This window comes from Colobus angolensis, unplaced genomic scaffold (genome assembly GCF_000951035.1).
Source record: "Colobus angolensis palliatus isolate OR3802 unplaced genomic scaffold, Cang.pa_1.0 Scaffold60, whole genome shotgun sequence".
Lineage (NCBI taxonomy): Eukaryota > Metazoa > Chordata > Mammalia > Primates > Cercopithecidae > Colobus > Colobus angolensis.
The window spans coordinates 4,051,351-4,067,681 of record NW_012119599.1 but is presented as its reverse complement, the minus strand read 5'-3'; the positions used below and the strand labels follow the sequence as shown (position 1 = coordinate 4,067,681).

The window sequence follows — 16,331 nt, the reverse complement described above, 5'->3', positions numbered from 1 at the left end:
TGTCGCTCTCACCCAGGCTGGAGTGCAGTGGTGTGATCTCAGCTCAGTGCAACATCCACCTCCTGGGTTCAAGCGATCCTCCTGCCTCAGCCTCCCAAGTCGATGGAACTACAGGCATGCACTACCATACCTTTTTTTTTTTTTTTCTGTAGAGACGAGTGTTTCACCATGTTGGCCAGTCTGGTCGTGAACTCCTGACCTCAAGCAATTCATCTGCCTCTCTCCCCCAAAATGGTGGGAATACAGGTGTGAGCCAGTGCCCGGCCTGTTTCCAATATTCCATGTCACAAACATTGCTGCTAAGAACATTCTTATACATGTGTCCCTGGGTATATGTGGCCAAGGTTCTTTGGCATTTCTGCATGCCAAGGAGTTGAGCTGTAGCATATGTTAATCTTCATCTGGACTAGATATTGCCAAATCGCTCTAGGGGGTTGATGTGCCAATTTACTCCCCCACCACAGACACGGTCTGCAACTCCACATCCTTACTAACCCGGGTATTGTCAGATTTTTAAAGGCTTGCCAGTCTGGTGGGTGTGAAATGGGCTCTCCTTGTTTGTTTGTTTTTAGTTTGCATTTCCCAGTTACGGGTGAGGAAGGTTTCTCAATCACTCGCGTTCCATGCGGCGCTGGAGGGGTGTGTGTGGGGGGAGGGAAGCTCACCTTCCCACACGCGCACGATCGTGGTCCTGCAGAGGTCCTGTCCTAGGGCGCACTCTTCCACCCGACAATCCCCGTTGCTCTTACACTGCATGCACCGCAGGCCCCAAGAGGCTGGGGGAAGGAGGGAGAGGAGAGGAGAGGTTAACTGCGCTTAGCTCCAAGACCCCCCGCTCGCCCCTGCATATCCCAATACCAACACCAAGTCTCTAGGCCCCGTCCATTCTGATTCGTGTTCCATGTTCTGCTGGGTTCAGGCCGGCGGTACTTCCAGTCTGTCCTTTGTACACTTTCTACCTCCATCCCCCTAACTGAACGTTCTATCCCTGCCCACAAGTCCTTTCCCAAAGTCCTGTCCTGGCCCGTTTTTCCTTTCATTCTGTCCTCGTGAGGCGTATATCCTGACAGTCCTATCCCCGCCCTCTCTTGTCTATCAGTACGTTCTATTCCTGCTCCCATTAGGCCCTTCTCACCGCGCCGGCCCTCGGTCGATCACGCCTCTCCAGTTCCACTAGGGGAGTTCTAGCCTCGCCCCACCCCTGTCTATCTTTATGTTATACCGCCACTCCTAGTGCCCTAATGGAACTATCCCTCCACTCACTCCCCCTGGTTGTACCCGGCTCCAGAGCCTCTCCCCGCCCACTAGTTTATTCCCAAATTGTAGCCCCGGCCATCAGCCCTCCCGAGTTTCTATCGTCAGATACTCTAGTTTCCCGCGAAGTTCTGTCTCCGCCCTCCAGCTCTCCAACTAGGTTTTGGCCCCGCCCCAGACTCCTCCTCGAGGTTCTAGCCCCACCCTCTAGCTTTTCCTGACCTAATCTTCTCGCTCCCTGGCTCCTCCCCGATGCCATAACCCCGTCCCTAGCTCCTCCTCGAGGCTCTTGTCCTGCCCTCTAGCTCCTCCTAGAGGTTCTAATTTCGCCCTTTAGCTTTCCCCGAGGCTCTCCCCGCCCCTAGTTCTTCCCTGAGGTCATAACTCCGCCCAGTCCCTCCTTGAGGTTTCAGCCCCACCCTGTACTCCTCCCCCGAGGTCGTAACCCCGCCCCTTGGCCCCTTGAGGTCCTAACTCAGCCCCGTAGCTCCTCCTCAAGCTTATAACCCTGCCCGTAGCTCCTCCTTGATGTTCCAGCCCCGCCCTCTAGCTCCTCCCCGATGTTATAATCCTATCCCTTAAGATTCTAGTCCCGCCTTCCAGCTCCTCCCCGAGGTTATAACTCCACCCTCTAGTTGCTACTCGAGGTTATAGCCCCGCCCTCTGTCTCCGCCTCGAGGTTGTAGCCCCGCCCCTAGCTCATCCTCAGGGCTATAACCTGTCCCGGAGCTCTTCCTTGAGGTTCCAGCCCCGCCCTCTGGCTCCTCCCTGACACTCTCTCCCCGCCCCAGGCTCCGCCCCGAGATTGTAGCCCAGTCCCTAGGCCGGGTCCCGGACCTCCGGGCCTTCCCGGACATCCTTTTCCAGCAGTTCGGAGTATCCTGGAGTTGTTACTCATTCCAGGCCTCCCGCGGTCTCAAGCGCTTTCCGGGTTATTCATCGCGGCCGCAACACCCCGTGGCCACCAGCCCTGACTCAGTTCCTTCTCAAATTCCTCTCGTTTCTCTACCCAGTGCCCCCCACATTTTCCGGGGAAGTAGGTGAGAGTCGCCTCAGTGAGAGGGAAAGGTCCTGAGGGACAGTCCCGGGTCTCCAGCACTGGCTCTGCACCGCTCAGTCAGCCTTCCTTTGGCCCTTTTGTAAAAGGGAGTCCTGTTCCCCCGTTTCTCGGAGGGAGAGACCTGGCAGCATGGAGAGCGCTGGGGGGCGCTGCGGGGTCAGATCCTGCTTATTCGAGCACTGGCTGTGTGATTTTAGGTCAGTTATCTAACCTCTCTGTGCCCCAGTTTCCTCTGCGAAACGAAATTAATAATAGTCCCATCGTCAAACGAAATTAATAATAGTCCCATTTCATAGTTCCTTGAAATTACAAGGAAGAGGCTTCGAAGAGCTCCATTAAAAAAAAAAAAAAGGACTTGGGCTGGGCGCAGTGGCTGACGCCTGTAATCCCAGCACTTTGGGAGGCCGAGGCAGGGGGATCACGAGGTCAGGAGATTGAGACCATCCTGCCTAACACGGTGACACCCGGTCTCTACTAAAAATACAAAAATTAGCCGGGCGCGATGGCAGGCGCCTGTAATCCCAGCTACCCAGGAGGCTGAGGCAGGCGAATCGCTTGAACCCGGGCAGCAGAGGTTGCAGTGAGCCGAGATCGCGCCACTGCACTACAGCCTGGGTGACAGAGTGAGACTCCGTAAAAAAAAAAAAAAAAAAAAAAAAAAAGCACTCACTAAATTCTGTAAAGCTAAATGCCTTTGCTCCACTAATATTTCCTTAGCTACCGAGAGCCAGGTACTGCGCCGCGTGGCGTTGCACAAAGCACGAAAATTACTATAATTTGATTAGGGAAGGTGCTGGGGACTGAACCCCATTCCTCAACTCATCCTCTGACAACCCCCACTCCCCTCAATCAGACCCTGTTCCAGGTGAAGGCGTTCGGGACCCAGCCCCTACCTGGGACGCAGGTATGGAGCAACAGCAGCAGTGGCAGCAGCAGCGGGTGACCCATGTCGCGAGGGCAGCTCCTGTGCGCGGGGTCCCTGCACTTCTTCTCTCCTGGCCTCAGGAAGGAGGCAGTTTTGTGGCCCCAGGGGCTCCTCCCCGACGTTTTGCGAAAGCGCGAGTCAGCCCCAGATGCGTGGGCGCCTCCCCCTCCTCCTGTAGGAACCTCCCCCGCCCCAAACTTCCCTTCCCGGGGCGCGGCCAGCTGGTGGTGAAGGGGCTGGCTCGGCCCTGACTCATGGAGCTGTGGTCACAGCTGTGTCCCCAGACTGCCTGGGTGCAAATCCCAGTTCTCTCTCTCTTCCTAATGTGGGACCCGGGGCAATCGCTCTCCACTGCTGTAAAATGAGGATAAAAGCTTTGACGGTAAATATGAATGTGGCTGATTATTAGCTAACAGGATTTTTGTTAGTTTTGTCAGGAGGGATAATGTCCTTATCTAGAGATGCATCCTGAAATATGCATCTCTTAAACACTTAATACACTTAACCCTTGCTTTGCTTCCTGCTGTGCCCCCAGCTCCTGGACCAGTGCCCAGCACAAAGTAGGTCCTCTGTAAATGTTAAAAGAATGTGTTGAGCCCTCCATTTCGGCCAGCAGCTATTCCAGGCATTGCACCTACATTAAAACACTTAATGGTGAAACCCCGTCTCTACTGAAAATACAAAAATTAGCCGGGCATGGTGGCATGCGCCTAGTAATCCTAGTTACTTAGGAGGCTGAGGCAGGAGAATCGCTTGAACCCGAGAGGCGGAGGTTGGGTTGCAGTGAGCCGAGATCGTGCCACTGCACTCCAGCCTGGCACAGAAGGAGACTCCGTCTCAAAAAAACAAAAAAACAAAAACAAAAAAAACCACTTCAGCCAAAAATGCAAAAAGATACACTGTTACGACAATGGCTTTGTGCTTAGGTGGATTCTTTTTTTTCTTTTTTCTTTTTCTTTTTTTTTTTTTCAGATGCTCACTAGAGTATTTAGGGGTGAATGTTACTGATGTCTGCATTTTTTTGTTGTTGTTTTGGAGATTTTTGTTTTTTTTTCTTTTTCTTTTGTTTTCATTTTGATGTCTGTATTTATTTTATAATACTTTAGAAGAGGTCAGATGAGGTAGTTCATGTCTGTAACACCCATGCTTTGGGAAGCCAAGGCAGGAGGATCACTTGGGGACAGGAGTTCAAGACCAGCTTGGGAAACATAAAGAGACCTCGTCTTTCCAAAAAAATTAAAAATAAATTGGTAGTTGGGAGGCTAAGGTGGGAGGATCGCTTGAGCCTGGGAACTGGAAGCTGCAGTGAGCTATGATTGCACCACTGCACTCCAACCTGGGCAACAGAGCGAGATCCTGTCTCAAAATAAATAAATAAATAAATAAACAAACAAACAAATAAAAACTTGAGTGGAAAATAAAGGCAAAATAGCCAAATGCTTGTATCAATTATATAAAGGTAATGGGTATATAGGGGCATATTATGCCATTCTGTCTCCTTTTCTGTGTGTTTGAAAAGGCTTATAATAAGTTTTTTCTTTCTTTTTATTATTTATTTATTTATTTATTTATTTATTGAGACGAAGTCTTACTCTGTCACCCAGGCTGGAGTGCAGTGGTGCTATCTTGGTTCACTGCAATCTCCGCCTCCTGGGTTCATGCAGTTCTCCTGCCTCAGCCTCCTAAGTAGCTGGGATTACAGGCACCCGCCACCACTCCCTGCTAATTTTTGTATTTTTAGTAGAGATGGGGTTTCATCATGTTGGCCAGGGTGGTCTCGAACTCCTGACCTCAGGTGATCCTCCTGTCTTGGCCTTCCAAAGTGCTGGGATTACAGGCATGAGCCACTGCACCTGGCCAAGTTGTTTTTTTTTTTTTTTTTGAGGCGGAGTCTCGCTCTGTCGCCCGGACTGGAGTGCAGTGGCCAGATCTCAGCTCACTGCAAGCTCCGCCTCCTGGGTTTTATGCCATTCTCCTGCCTCAGCCTCCCGAGTAGCTGGGACTACAGGTGCCCGCCACCTCGCCCGGCTAGTTTTTGTATTTTTAGTAGAGACGGGGTTTCACCGTGTTAGCCAGGATGGTCTCGATCTCCTGACCTCGTGATCCGCCCGTCTCGGCCTCCCAAAGTGCTGGGATTACAGGCTTGAGCCACCGCGCCCGGCAGTTTTTTTTTTTTTTTTAAGTAAAATAAAACACTAAAGATAACGTCTCCCCTTCTTAGGATGCACCTAGCTAAACAGAGCAATTTAATGTAGGTGCAATGCCTGAAATGGCTGCCTGCTGAAATGGAGGGCTCAACACATTCCTTTAACTTTTACCAAGGACATAATTTGTGCTGGGCACTGGTCCAGGAGCTGGGGGCACAGCAGGGAGCAAAGCAAAGTTCCCACCTTTTGTGGTGTTGACAGTGGGGAGCAGATATGTGTTATCTAAACTTTCACTGTCTGAGAGGGATAAGCAAACTGGAGAAAGCAAAGCAGGCTGAAGGAAGTACCTGGGTGTAAGTGAGGTGTGAGCTGTTTTAGGTGGGTGATCCAGGAGGGGTTCCCTGCACAAGTGGCATTCAGGCAGAGGCTGAATGCAGTGAGGGAAGAAGTGGGGCAGATGTGCAGGGAACCTTTCCAGGAAGCAGGAACAGCCAGTGCGAAGGCTTTGAGGTGGAAGCCTGATGAGATTCTAGGAATGGAAGAGATGTCAGTGTGGCTGGAACAGGGTGGGAGAGGAAGAGAGTCGTAGGGGATGAGTAAGTGGTAGCTACTTCTACTGCTGTAATAATGATTATACTATGTGATTTGTTGTTGTTGTTTTTGAGATGGAGTCTAACTTTGTCTCCCAGGCTGGAGTGCAATGGCGTGGTCTCGGCTCACTGCAATTTCCAACCCCTGGGTTCAAGCGATTCTCATGCCTCAGCTTCCTGAGTAGTTGGGATTACAGGCATGCCTGGCTAATTTTTTTTTTTTTTTTTTGAGATGGAGTTTCTTTCTTGTTACCCAGGCTGGAGTGCAATGGTGCGGTCTCGGCTCACTGCAACCTCTGCCTCCCAGGTTCAAGAGGTTCTCCTGCCTCAGCCTCCTGAGTAGCTGAGATTACAGGCATTCTCCACCATGCCTGGTGAATTTTTTTTGCATTTTTAGTAGAGATGGGGTTTCACCATGCTGGCCAGACTGTCTTGAACTCCTGACTTCAGGTGATCCACCCGCCTCAGCCTCCCAAAATTCTGGGATTACAGGCTTGAACCACTGCGCCTGGCCCTAATTTTTGTATTCTTAGTAGAGATAGGGTTTTGCCATGTCGGCTAGGCTGGTCTCGAACTCCTGATTTCAGGTAATCCACCTGCCTCAGCCTCCCAAAGTTCTGGGATTACAGGCGTGAGCCACCGCACCCGGCCCTAATTTTTGTATTGTTAGTAGAGATGGGGTTTCACCGTGTCTGCCAGATTGGTCTCTAACTCCTGACTTCAGGTGATCCACCCACCTTGGCCTCCCAAATTGCTGAAATTACAGGCATGAGCTACCGCTTCCAGCCTATACTATGTGATTCTTATTAATTCATTGAAGCTGTAAGCTAATGATTTTAAGATAAGGTTAGAAAACAAAAAACAAAAAACTCCCAATGGTGAGCACGGTGGTTCATGCCTGTAATCTCAGCACTTTGGGAGGCGAAGGCTGGAGGATTGCTCGAGCTCAGGGGTTCGAGACCACCATGAGCCACAAAGTAAGACCTTGTCTCCATAAAAAAATAAACAAAATTACAGCCTGGACTACATAGTGAGACCTTGTCTCTACAAAAAATACAAAAATTAGCCAGGCATGGTGGTGCACACTTGTGGTCTCAGCTACTCAGGAGGTTGAGGTGGGAGGATCACTTGAGCCTCAGGAGTTTGAGGCTGCAGTGAGCCAAAATTGAGCTACTGAACTCGAGCCTGGGCAACAAAAGTGAGACTGAAAAAAAAAAAGAACTCCTAAAGAATTTCCTAAGAAGTAGTATAGCCCAGTGGTTAAGAGTGTGGGAACTGGTCTCAGATTTTGAGAATTTAAATTCCATCTATATATTGGCTGTGTCACCTCTAGCAGGTTACTTAATCTCTCTCTGTGCCCAAGCCCCTTATCTTGAAAGTAGAGATAGCAAGGATCACCCTCCCAGGGCTGGTGTGCTGGGGAGGTAAAAGAATCCACCTAAAATGACTGAGCGTGGTGGCTCACGTCTGTAATACCAGTGCTTTGGGAGACCAAGGCAGGTGGATCACTTGAGATCAGGAGTTCAAGACCAGCCTGGCCACCATGGCAAAACCCTCTCTCTACTAAAAAATACAAAAAAATTAGCTAGGTGTGGTGGCATGCACCTGTAGTCCCAGCTACTCAGGAGGCTGAGGCACGAGAATTGCTTGAACCTGGGAGGCAGGGGTTGCAGTGAGCCAAGATTGCACCACTCCACTCCAGCCTGTGCGACAGAGCTAGACTCCATCTAAAACAAACAAACAAACAAACAAAAAGAAGAATGCACCTAAGATGCTTACCACAGTGCCTGGTACATAGTATGTGCTCAATAAAAGCAATAGCTGCCAGTATTATCGTTGTTGCAACTCTGGACTCGCACCTCTTCCTGGAGTAGGAAGGAAGATGGAGGCCTGTCATTGAGTCTGACGTCAGCAGTTATCATGCGTCAGCTGCTGAAGTGGGCCCTTCCCTGGCTGGGTCACCCTGGGCCAACAATGTTCTTCTTTCTGAGCCTCAGTTTTCTCAGCTGGGGAAGGAGATCCCTCTTGGGGCTGGTGTGAAAACTAGATAGGAGTGTATATGAGGTGCGGAAATAGAACGTTGGGGTGTTGGTCCAAGCAGGCTTGAGACCCAGCTCAGCCACTTGCTTCTGGGTGACCCTGGGCAGATGGCTTCACTCCACTGATCCCTGACTTTCCCACCTATGAAATGAGTCTGGGGTGGGTAGGGGGCATCTCTCAGTGAAGAGAAAACTCAGGTTTGAGGGTCATGCGGAGCTGTGTGCTCTACTGCTACCACTTCCTGGTTGGATGACCTCACTTCTCTGAGCCACAATTTCACAATTTCCTTTTTTTTTTTTTTTGTTGAGACAGGGTCCTAGGCTGGAGTGCAGAGGCATGATCATAGCTCACTGCTGCCTTGAACTCCTGGACTCAAGTGAAACTCTCACTTCAGCCTCTTAAGTAGTTGGGACCTCGGGGTGTGCACCACCATGCCTGGCTATTTTTTCATATTTCGTGTTTTTTGTAGAGATGGGGTCTTGGTCTGTTGCCCGGGCTGGTCTTGAACTGCTGAGTTCAAGTGATCCTCCTGCCTCGGCCTCCCAAAGTGGTGGGATTACAGGTGTGAGCCACCATGCTCAACCAGTTTCCTCTTTAGTTAATAAGAGGTATTTCAGAGCCCACTCATCACTGCTCAAGGCTGCCCTCGCCTCCTGAAATCTGTCTTTTCCTGTGTCTGTCTTTGTCTTTTTCTATCTCTCTATTTTGTCCTTTTTCTTTTTCTCTGTCCCTCTTTATCTCTCTCAGTGCCTATCTCTGTCTCTCCAACTCTATCACTTTCTCTCTCTGTACCTCAATCTCTGTATCTGTTTGTCTCTCTCTTCATGTCTATCTCTGCTTCTCCCTTTTCTGTGCCTCTCCCCATGGCTCTCTTTCTCTTTCTCTGTCGTTGATTCTGTTTCTGTTTCTGATTCTTTCTCTCTGTCTCTCCCTGAAGTGACACACACACACACCTGTAAGGTTCTGCTGATGTGTAAAGGGAAGGGAAATGCAGGGATCAGGACTTGGACACTCTCCAGAAACACTGCAGGGACGTTGGCTCCTTCCTCCTCATGACTCACCTGGGCCTCACCCAGCTCTTGCCTGCCTGCGGGGTCATGGGTGAGGCCCATGGGTTTCAGGGGCTTCCCCAGCCTGTGGAGAGGAGAATTTCAGGCAGAGACAGAGAGGGTGAGAGAGTTGGAGGCAAAGAGAGGGAGAGACAGAGAGAGAGCTGGGGATAGAGATGGAGGTGGGGAAAGGAGGGAGAGGGAGAGAGGAGAGACCCACAGACAAACTGGTTCAGGGGAAATCTGAGATGGGGGTGTGAGGGGAGAGAGAGACAGAAAACAGCAACCGAAGGACAAGGACAGGGAGAAAGAAAAGTGGGCAAGCAGGGAGAGAGAGAAGATAAGAGACTGACAGGAGTTAGAGAAAACAACACACAGTTGCCTTCAGAGAGCACAAAATAGACACAGTAATACAGGGACACTGTGTGTGTGCATGCGTGTGTGTGTGCACATGTGTTCATCGAACATAGTGTATTTACATTAAACAAATTCTTGAGGCCGGGTGCGCTGGCTCAAGCCTTTAATCCCAGCACTTTGGGAGGCCGAGACGGGCGGATCACGAGGTCAGGAGATCGAGACCATCCTGGCTAACACAGTGAAACTCCGTCTCTACTAAAAATACAAAAAAAAAAAAAACTAGCCGGGCGAGGTGGCGGGTGCCTGTAGTCCCAGCTACTCGGGAGGCTGAGGCAGGAGAATGGCGTAAACCTGGGAGGCGGAGCTTGTAGTGAGCTGAGATCCGGCCACAGCACTCCAGTTTGGGCGACAGAGCAAGACTCCGTCTCAAAAAAAAAAAAAAAACAAATTCTTGTCACTACAAATACCCACCTCAGTTAGTGGTTTCTTGTTCACCATCCTGCGTGAAATCAATATCCCGCATGAGAGTGCTACTCTCTCGTGCATAAGTGTGCGTGTGTGTGCATATGTGCATGTGTGTGTGCATGTGTGTGAATGTGAGTGTGTATGCATGCATGTGTGTGAGTGTGTATCTGTTTGGGGCTCCTTCATCCTCTTGCCACCTGCCACGATGAAGTGACTGCCCTCTGGCCTGGCCACTGGGAGCGTCCTTCTCTGGTAGGGGAGCAGGGGTGGGGGATGGGGGGGTGGCTGGGCTGATGGTAGGGAAAGGGCCATCGCCCATAACCTCCCCTTTCTGGGACGCCTAACAGGCCACACTGATGTGGCGTTCACATCCTGGCCTGGCCACCTCTTAGATGCAGGGAACCTCTCCACTCAGGGCCTCCCTAGGGAGTGGAAGAGCTGGTAAACCCTTGAGTCCAATAACCATCTTCCCCCGTTTTCCAGGCGGAGAAACGGAGGTCCAAAGGGAAGAATTTTAATTTTTTGAGATAAGGTCTTGCTTTGTCGTCCATGCTGGAGTGCAGTGGTGAGATCTCAGCTCACTGCAACCTCCGCCTCCTGGGCTCAAGCCATCCTCCCACCTCAGCCTCCCAAGCAGGTGGAACAATAGGCGTGCACTACCACGCCTGGCTAATTTTTGTATTTTTTGTAGAGTCGACATTTCACCATGTTGTCCAGGCTGGTCTTGAACTCCTGAGCTCAAGCGATCTGCCCACCTCAACCTCCCAAAGTGCTGGGATTACAGGCATGAGCCACGGCGCCCGGCCTAAAACAGCAAACTTTAAATGAGTTTCTCCCCATCTCAAGTTTACTGTGTTTGTGTTACAGTGGGTACTGTTCTGAGAGTATTATCTATATTACTGGTGAATCTGTAAATATCCTATTTCGTACACACATACACACACACACGGAAACTGAGGATTAGAGACGTGTGGTGGGCTGAAAAATGGTCCCCCAAAATATGCAGGTCCTAAGCCCTGGAGCCTATGGGTGTTACCTTATAGGAAAAAAGGGTCTTTGCAGGTATTATTAAGTTAAGGAACTTGATCAGGAACATTTTCCTAATTATCCAATTGGGCCCTAAGTGTAATCAGAAGTGCCCCTAGAAGGAGGGACAGGGACATTTGACTATAGACAGGAGAGAAGTGAGTCATGGGAGAGAAGCAGAGGAAAAACAGGGTGTGAGAGAGAAAGTATTTGCTGCAAGCTTTGACGATGGAGAAAGAGCCAAGAACCAAGAAATGTAAGAAATACAGCTCCTGCTTGGAAAACGACAAGGAAATCACTCACCCTGAACATCTCTTGACCAGAGCACTGCTCTGCTGACACCTTGATTTTGATTACGAGACACATTTTGTACTTCTGACCTCCAGTCTGTAAGAGAATAAATTTCTATCATTTTAAGCCACTAGATCTATGCTAATTTGTTACAGCAAAATAGGACACCAATGTAAGAGGTTAACTCACTTGCCTAAATTGAGCTGATTTTTTTAATTTTTTGACACAGGATCTTGCTCTGTTGCCTAGGCTGGAGTGCAGTGGCGAGATCATAGCTGACTGTGGCCTCCAGCTCCTGGTCTCAAGCGATCCTCCTGCCTCAGCCTCCTGAGTAACTGGAACTACAGGCCCAAGTGACCAAGCCTGGCTGATTTTAGAGAGCTTTTTTGTTTGTTTGTTTGTTTGAGATGGATTCTGGCTCTTCTGCCCAGGCTGGAGTGCAGTGGCGTGATCTTAGCTCATTGCAACCTCCGCATCCCAGGTTCAAGTAATTCTCCTGCCTCAGCCTCCTTAGTAGCTGGGATTACAGGCACCTGTCACAATGCCCGGCTAATTTTTGTATTTTAGTAGAGACAGGGTTTCACCAAGTTGGCCAGGCTGGTCTTGAACTCCTGACCTCTGTTGATCCACCCACCTTGGCCTCCCAAAGTGCTGGGATTACAAGTGAGAATCATCATGCCCAGCCCCCTGGCTGATTTAAATCTTTTTTTTTTGAGATGGAGTCTTGCTCTGTTGCCCGGGCTGGAGTGCAGTGGCCGGATCTGAGCTCACTGCAAGCTCCGCCCCCGGGGTTTACGCCATTCTCCGGCCTCAGCCTCCCAAATAGCTGGGACTACAGGTGCCCGCCACCTCGCCAGGCTCGTTTTTTGTATTTTTTAGTAGAGACGGGGTTTCACTGTGTTAGCCAGGATGGTCTCGATCTCCTGACCTTGTGATCCGCCCGTCTCGGCCTCCCAAAGTGCTGGGATTACAGGCTTGAGCCACCGCGCCCGGCCTTTTTTTTTTTTTTTTAAATAGAGACAGGGAGTCTCACTATGCTGCCCAGGCTGGTCTTGAACTCGTGACCTCCATCAATCCTCCAGTGTTGGCTTCCCAAAGTGTTGGAATTAATAGGCTTGAGCTACCACATCTGGCTTCTAAACTGACTTGTTAGGCCAGGTGTGGTGCCTCTTGTTTGTAAGCCCAGCACTTTGGGAGGCCGAGGCAGAGAGATCACTTGAGGTCAGGATTTCAAGATCAGCCTGGCCAACATGGTGAAACCCCATCTCTACTTAAAAAAATAAATGAAAATTAGCCCGGGATGGTGGCCGGTGCCTGTAATCCCAGCTACTTGGGAGGCTGAGACATGAGAATCACTTGAACCTGGGAGATGAAGGCTGCAGTGAGCCAAGAACCCACCATTGCACTCCAGCCTAGATAACAGGGTGAGACTCTGTCTCAAAAATAAATAAATAAAATAAGATAAACTGACTTGTTAAGGGTAGTGTCAGGATTTGAATCCCTGCAGTCTGGCTCTACTTCCTACACGTACACCCACCATGCTGAGGGGTGCTGCCCTGGAGTGGCGGAGGCAAAGACAAGGAGCTATTAATAGAAGTTTCATCCCGTTCTCTCCCAGCTCCCCCCTGCCTCTTTCCATCTCATCCTTCTGCAGCCTTCTTTGCTATGCCTCTCTCTGGCTTCATGGGATTAGGGGTGACTTGGAGAGAAGAGGGGACCAGAGGAATAATATTCGCTGAGTTTGTGTAAAGAAAAAAGCTTTCCTTGCCTCTAGCACCTTGCAGCTCTTTGATTCCACCGCCTAGATGCAATAGCAGAAATAATCTTTGCAATTCAAGGCCTAATATTCTGAATACATAAGGAGCTCCTGTTATGGGTTGAAATGCTTCCTCTCCACACCAGAAAAAGAGAGGTGGAAGTCCTAACCCCCAGTACTCAGAATGTGACCTTATTTGGAAATAGGGCTGTTGCAGATATAATTAGTTAAGATGCAGTCATACTGGAGTAGGTTGGGCCACCCACAAATCACTATGACTGGTGTCCTTACGAGAATGTGGCCCTAGGGTGTGGTGGTGTGGTGTGGTGGCTCATGCCTATAATCCCAGCACTTTGGGAGGCTGAGGTGGGTGCACCACCTGAGGTCAGGAGTTTGAGACCAGCCTGGCCAATATGATGAAATGCCATCTCTACTAAAAATACAAAAATTAGCCAGGTGTGGTGGCATGCCCCTGTAGTCCCAGCTACTTGGGAGGCTGAGGCAGGAGAATCGCTAGAACCCATCAGGCAGAGGCTGCAGTGAGCCGAGATTGTGCCACAGCACTCCAGCCTGGGCAACAGAGTGAGACTCCGTCTCAAAAACAAAACAAAACAAAACAAAAAACAAACAGAAAAAAAGAAGGTAGCCCTGTGACGACAGACAGACACAGGAATAATGCCATGTAAACACAAAGGAAGAGACTGGAGCTAGGCAGCTGCAAGCCAAGGACCGCCGCCAAAGATTGCCAGAAAGCCACTGCTGCTGGGAAGAGCAAGGAAGGATTCCTCTATGGGTTTATGGCCCTGCTGACACCTTGATCTTGGACTTCTGGACTCCAGGCTATGAGACAATACATTTGTCGTTCTGACCCACCCAGTCTGTAGTACTTTGTTACAGCAGCCATAGGAGGCTAACAGAGCTTCTGTGAATCAACTGAGCTGAGCACAGGGGCTCACGCCTGTAATCCCAGCACTTTGGGAGGCCAAGATGGGTGGATTGCCTGAGCTCAGGAGTTCGAGACCAGCCTGTGCAACACCGTGAAACCCCGTCTCTACTAAAATACAAAAAATTAGCTGGGTGTGGTGGTGTGGGCCTGTGGTCCAAGCTACTCGGGAGGTTGAGGCAAGAGAATTGCTTGAACCCGGGAGGCGGAGGTAGCAGTGAGCCAAGATCGTACCACCGCACTCCATCCTGGGGGACAGAGCGAGACACCATCCCAAAATAATAATAATAATAATAATAATAGAGGACAGGAAAAGAAGCACAAATGACCCCTATAAAAATGACACTAGCCGGGCACAGTGGCTCACGCCTCTAATCCCAGCACTTTGGGAGGCAGAGGCAGGGGGATCGCTTGAGCCCAGGAGTTCCAGACTAGCCTGGGCAACGAAGGGAGGCTTTGTCTCTACAAAACAAAAAAAGGTTAGCCAGGTATGGTAGGACATGTCTATCTTCCCAGCTACTCAGGAGGTTCAGGCAGGTGGATTACTTGAGCCCAGGAGTTCAAGACTACAATGCGCTATGATCGTGCCACCGCACTCCAGCATGGGAGACAGAGTGAGACTATACTCTAAAAAAAATTAGTCAATAAGAGAGACCCCAGATATCTGTTTTGTCCCTTCTAACAGATGAGGATGCAGCAAGAACATGCCTTCCATGAACCAGAGAGCGGGATCTTGCCAGACACTGAATCTGCTGGCGCCTTGACCTTGGACTTCCCAGCCTCCGGCACTGTGAGAAATAAATGTCTACTGTTGTAGGCATTCAGTTTGACAGATGGTCTTATTCATACACCTAGAGTCTCAACTGCGATGTTTGGGGTGCTGGGAGTCTCTCTCCTCAAGGTTTCTCACCCTGCAAAAGGTAAGCCTGGGCTACTTCATCCAGTGTCAAAAGAGTTCTCAGCAGCAAGAAAGTGAGAACAGCAGTGGCAAGTTCTTTTTGTTTAAATTTTTAAACCTAATTATTAATTTTCTTTATTTTTTTGTTGTTTTTTTGAGACAGGATCTCTCTCTAATGTCACCCAGGCTGGAGTGTAGTGGTGAGATGTCGGCTCACTGCAACCTCTATCCCCTGGGCTCAAGCAATTCTCCCACCTCAGCCTCTGGAATAGCTGCGACTACAGGTGCGCACCACTATGTCTGGCTATTTGTTTGTATTTTCAGTAGAGACGGGGTCTTGCCATGTTGCCCAGGCTGATCTTGACCTCCTGAGCTCAAGCAATTCACCCGCCTTGGCTCTCAAAGGGCTGGGATTACAGGGGTGAGCCACTGCACCCGGCCTAATTATTAATTATTATTATCATTATTATTTTTGGACACAGTCTTGCTCTGTGGCCCAGACTAGAGTGAAGTGGCATGATCTCGGCTCACTGCAACCTCCGCTTCCCGGGTTCAAGTGATTCTCCTGCCTCAGCCTCCCGAGTAGCTGTGATTATAAGCACCTGCCATCATGACCAGATAATTTTTGTATTTTTAGTAGAGGTGAGGTTTCACCATGTTGGCCAGGCTGGTCTCAAACTCCTGACCTTAAATAATCCACTCACCTCAGCCTCCCAAAATGTTGGGATTACAGGCATGAGCCACTGCACCCAGTCTAATTATTCTTTTTTAGAGATGGGGGTCTCACTGTGTTGTCTACGCTGGTCTTGAACTCCTGGGCTCAAGTCATCCTCCTACCGTAGCCTGCCAAAGCACTGGGATTACAGAGGTGAGCCATTGTGTCCCACCAAAGCTGCAAGTTCTTGAAGCCAGGAACTCAAGGCCCAGGCTCAGAACTCATGGAACATCAACATGTCTCATTCTATTGACCAAACCAAGTTACAAGACCAGCTCAGATTTGAGAGGAGGAGGATCGACGCTCTCTCTTGATGGAAGTTGCTGCCCAGAACTCGTGGCCACTTGTATTAGACCACACACCTTTTCACCTCTCAGGTTGGCAAAAATAAAACGGTTTGATAATGCATGGAGTTGATGAGGCTGTGGGAAAACAGATACTCCCCATTGTTGCTCCTGAGAGTGTAAACCTGAGAGGTATAGCCCTGTGAGAGGTAATTTTGCAATCGCTCTCAAAATCACAAATGTGGCAAAACCTTCGTCATTTTGCAAAACCACTCACCACGTCCAGGAACTTGATGCATGTATGAAATGATATGAGCACAGGGCTCTTCATTGCAGCATAGTTTGTAATGTCAAATGGGAGCATACTAATGCTACAAGAGGTGCATTTATCCAGTGGAGAAAAGAAAGAGGAAACTCTTCATGCAATTCAGGTTACATTATTGCCAAGTTCAAAAATCTAGGGCAGAACAGTGCGGAGAATACCCCACTGTGCATTAAAGGAGAGGGGCCTGCCCTGGCCAACAAGGCAAA

The 16,331-nt window shown here is 49.7% G+C and overlaps 1 protein-coding gene across 6 annotated transcripts in view; it reads right to left on the bottom strand.

Annotated features, from left to right (window-relative positions):
- The window catches only part of PLAUR (plasminogen activator, urokinase receptor), a 37,169-nt gene extending 22,992 nt beyond the window's left edge, over positions 1–14,177 (bottom strand). For 3 of the 6 annotated variants that reach the window (XM_011963110.1, XM_011963109.1, XM_011963105.1), the window contains exons 1-2: positions 3,208–3,483; positions 666–776 (exon numbers count right to left, since the gene is read on the bottom strand). In XM_011963110.1, coding sequence (XP_011818500.1) covers positions 666–776; positions 3,208–3,262 — 166 coding nt within the window. In that variant the 5' untranslated portion in view covers positions 3,263–3,483. Of the gene's footprint in view, positions 1–665; positions 777–1,366; positions 1,412–3,207; positions 3,688–14,172 lie in introns of those variants that run through there. The other 3 variants (XM_011963106.1, XM_011963108.1, XM_011963107.1) reach the window with 3 other exon arrangements.
- Between the last annotated feature and the right edge of the window lie 2,154 nt (positions 14,178–16,331).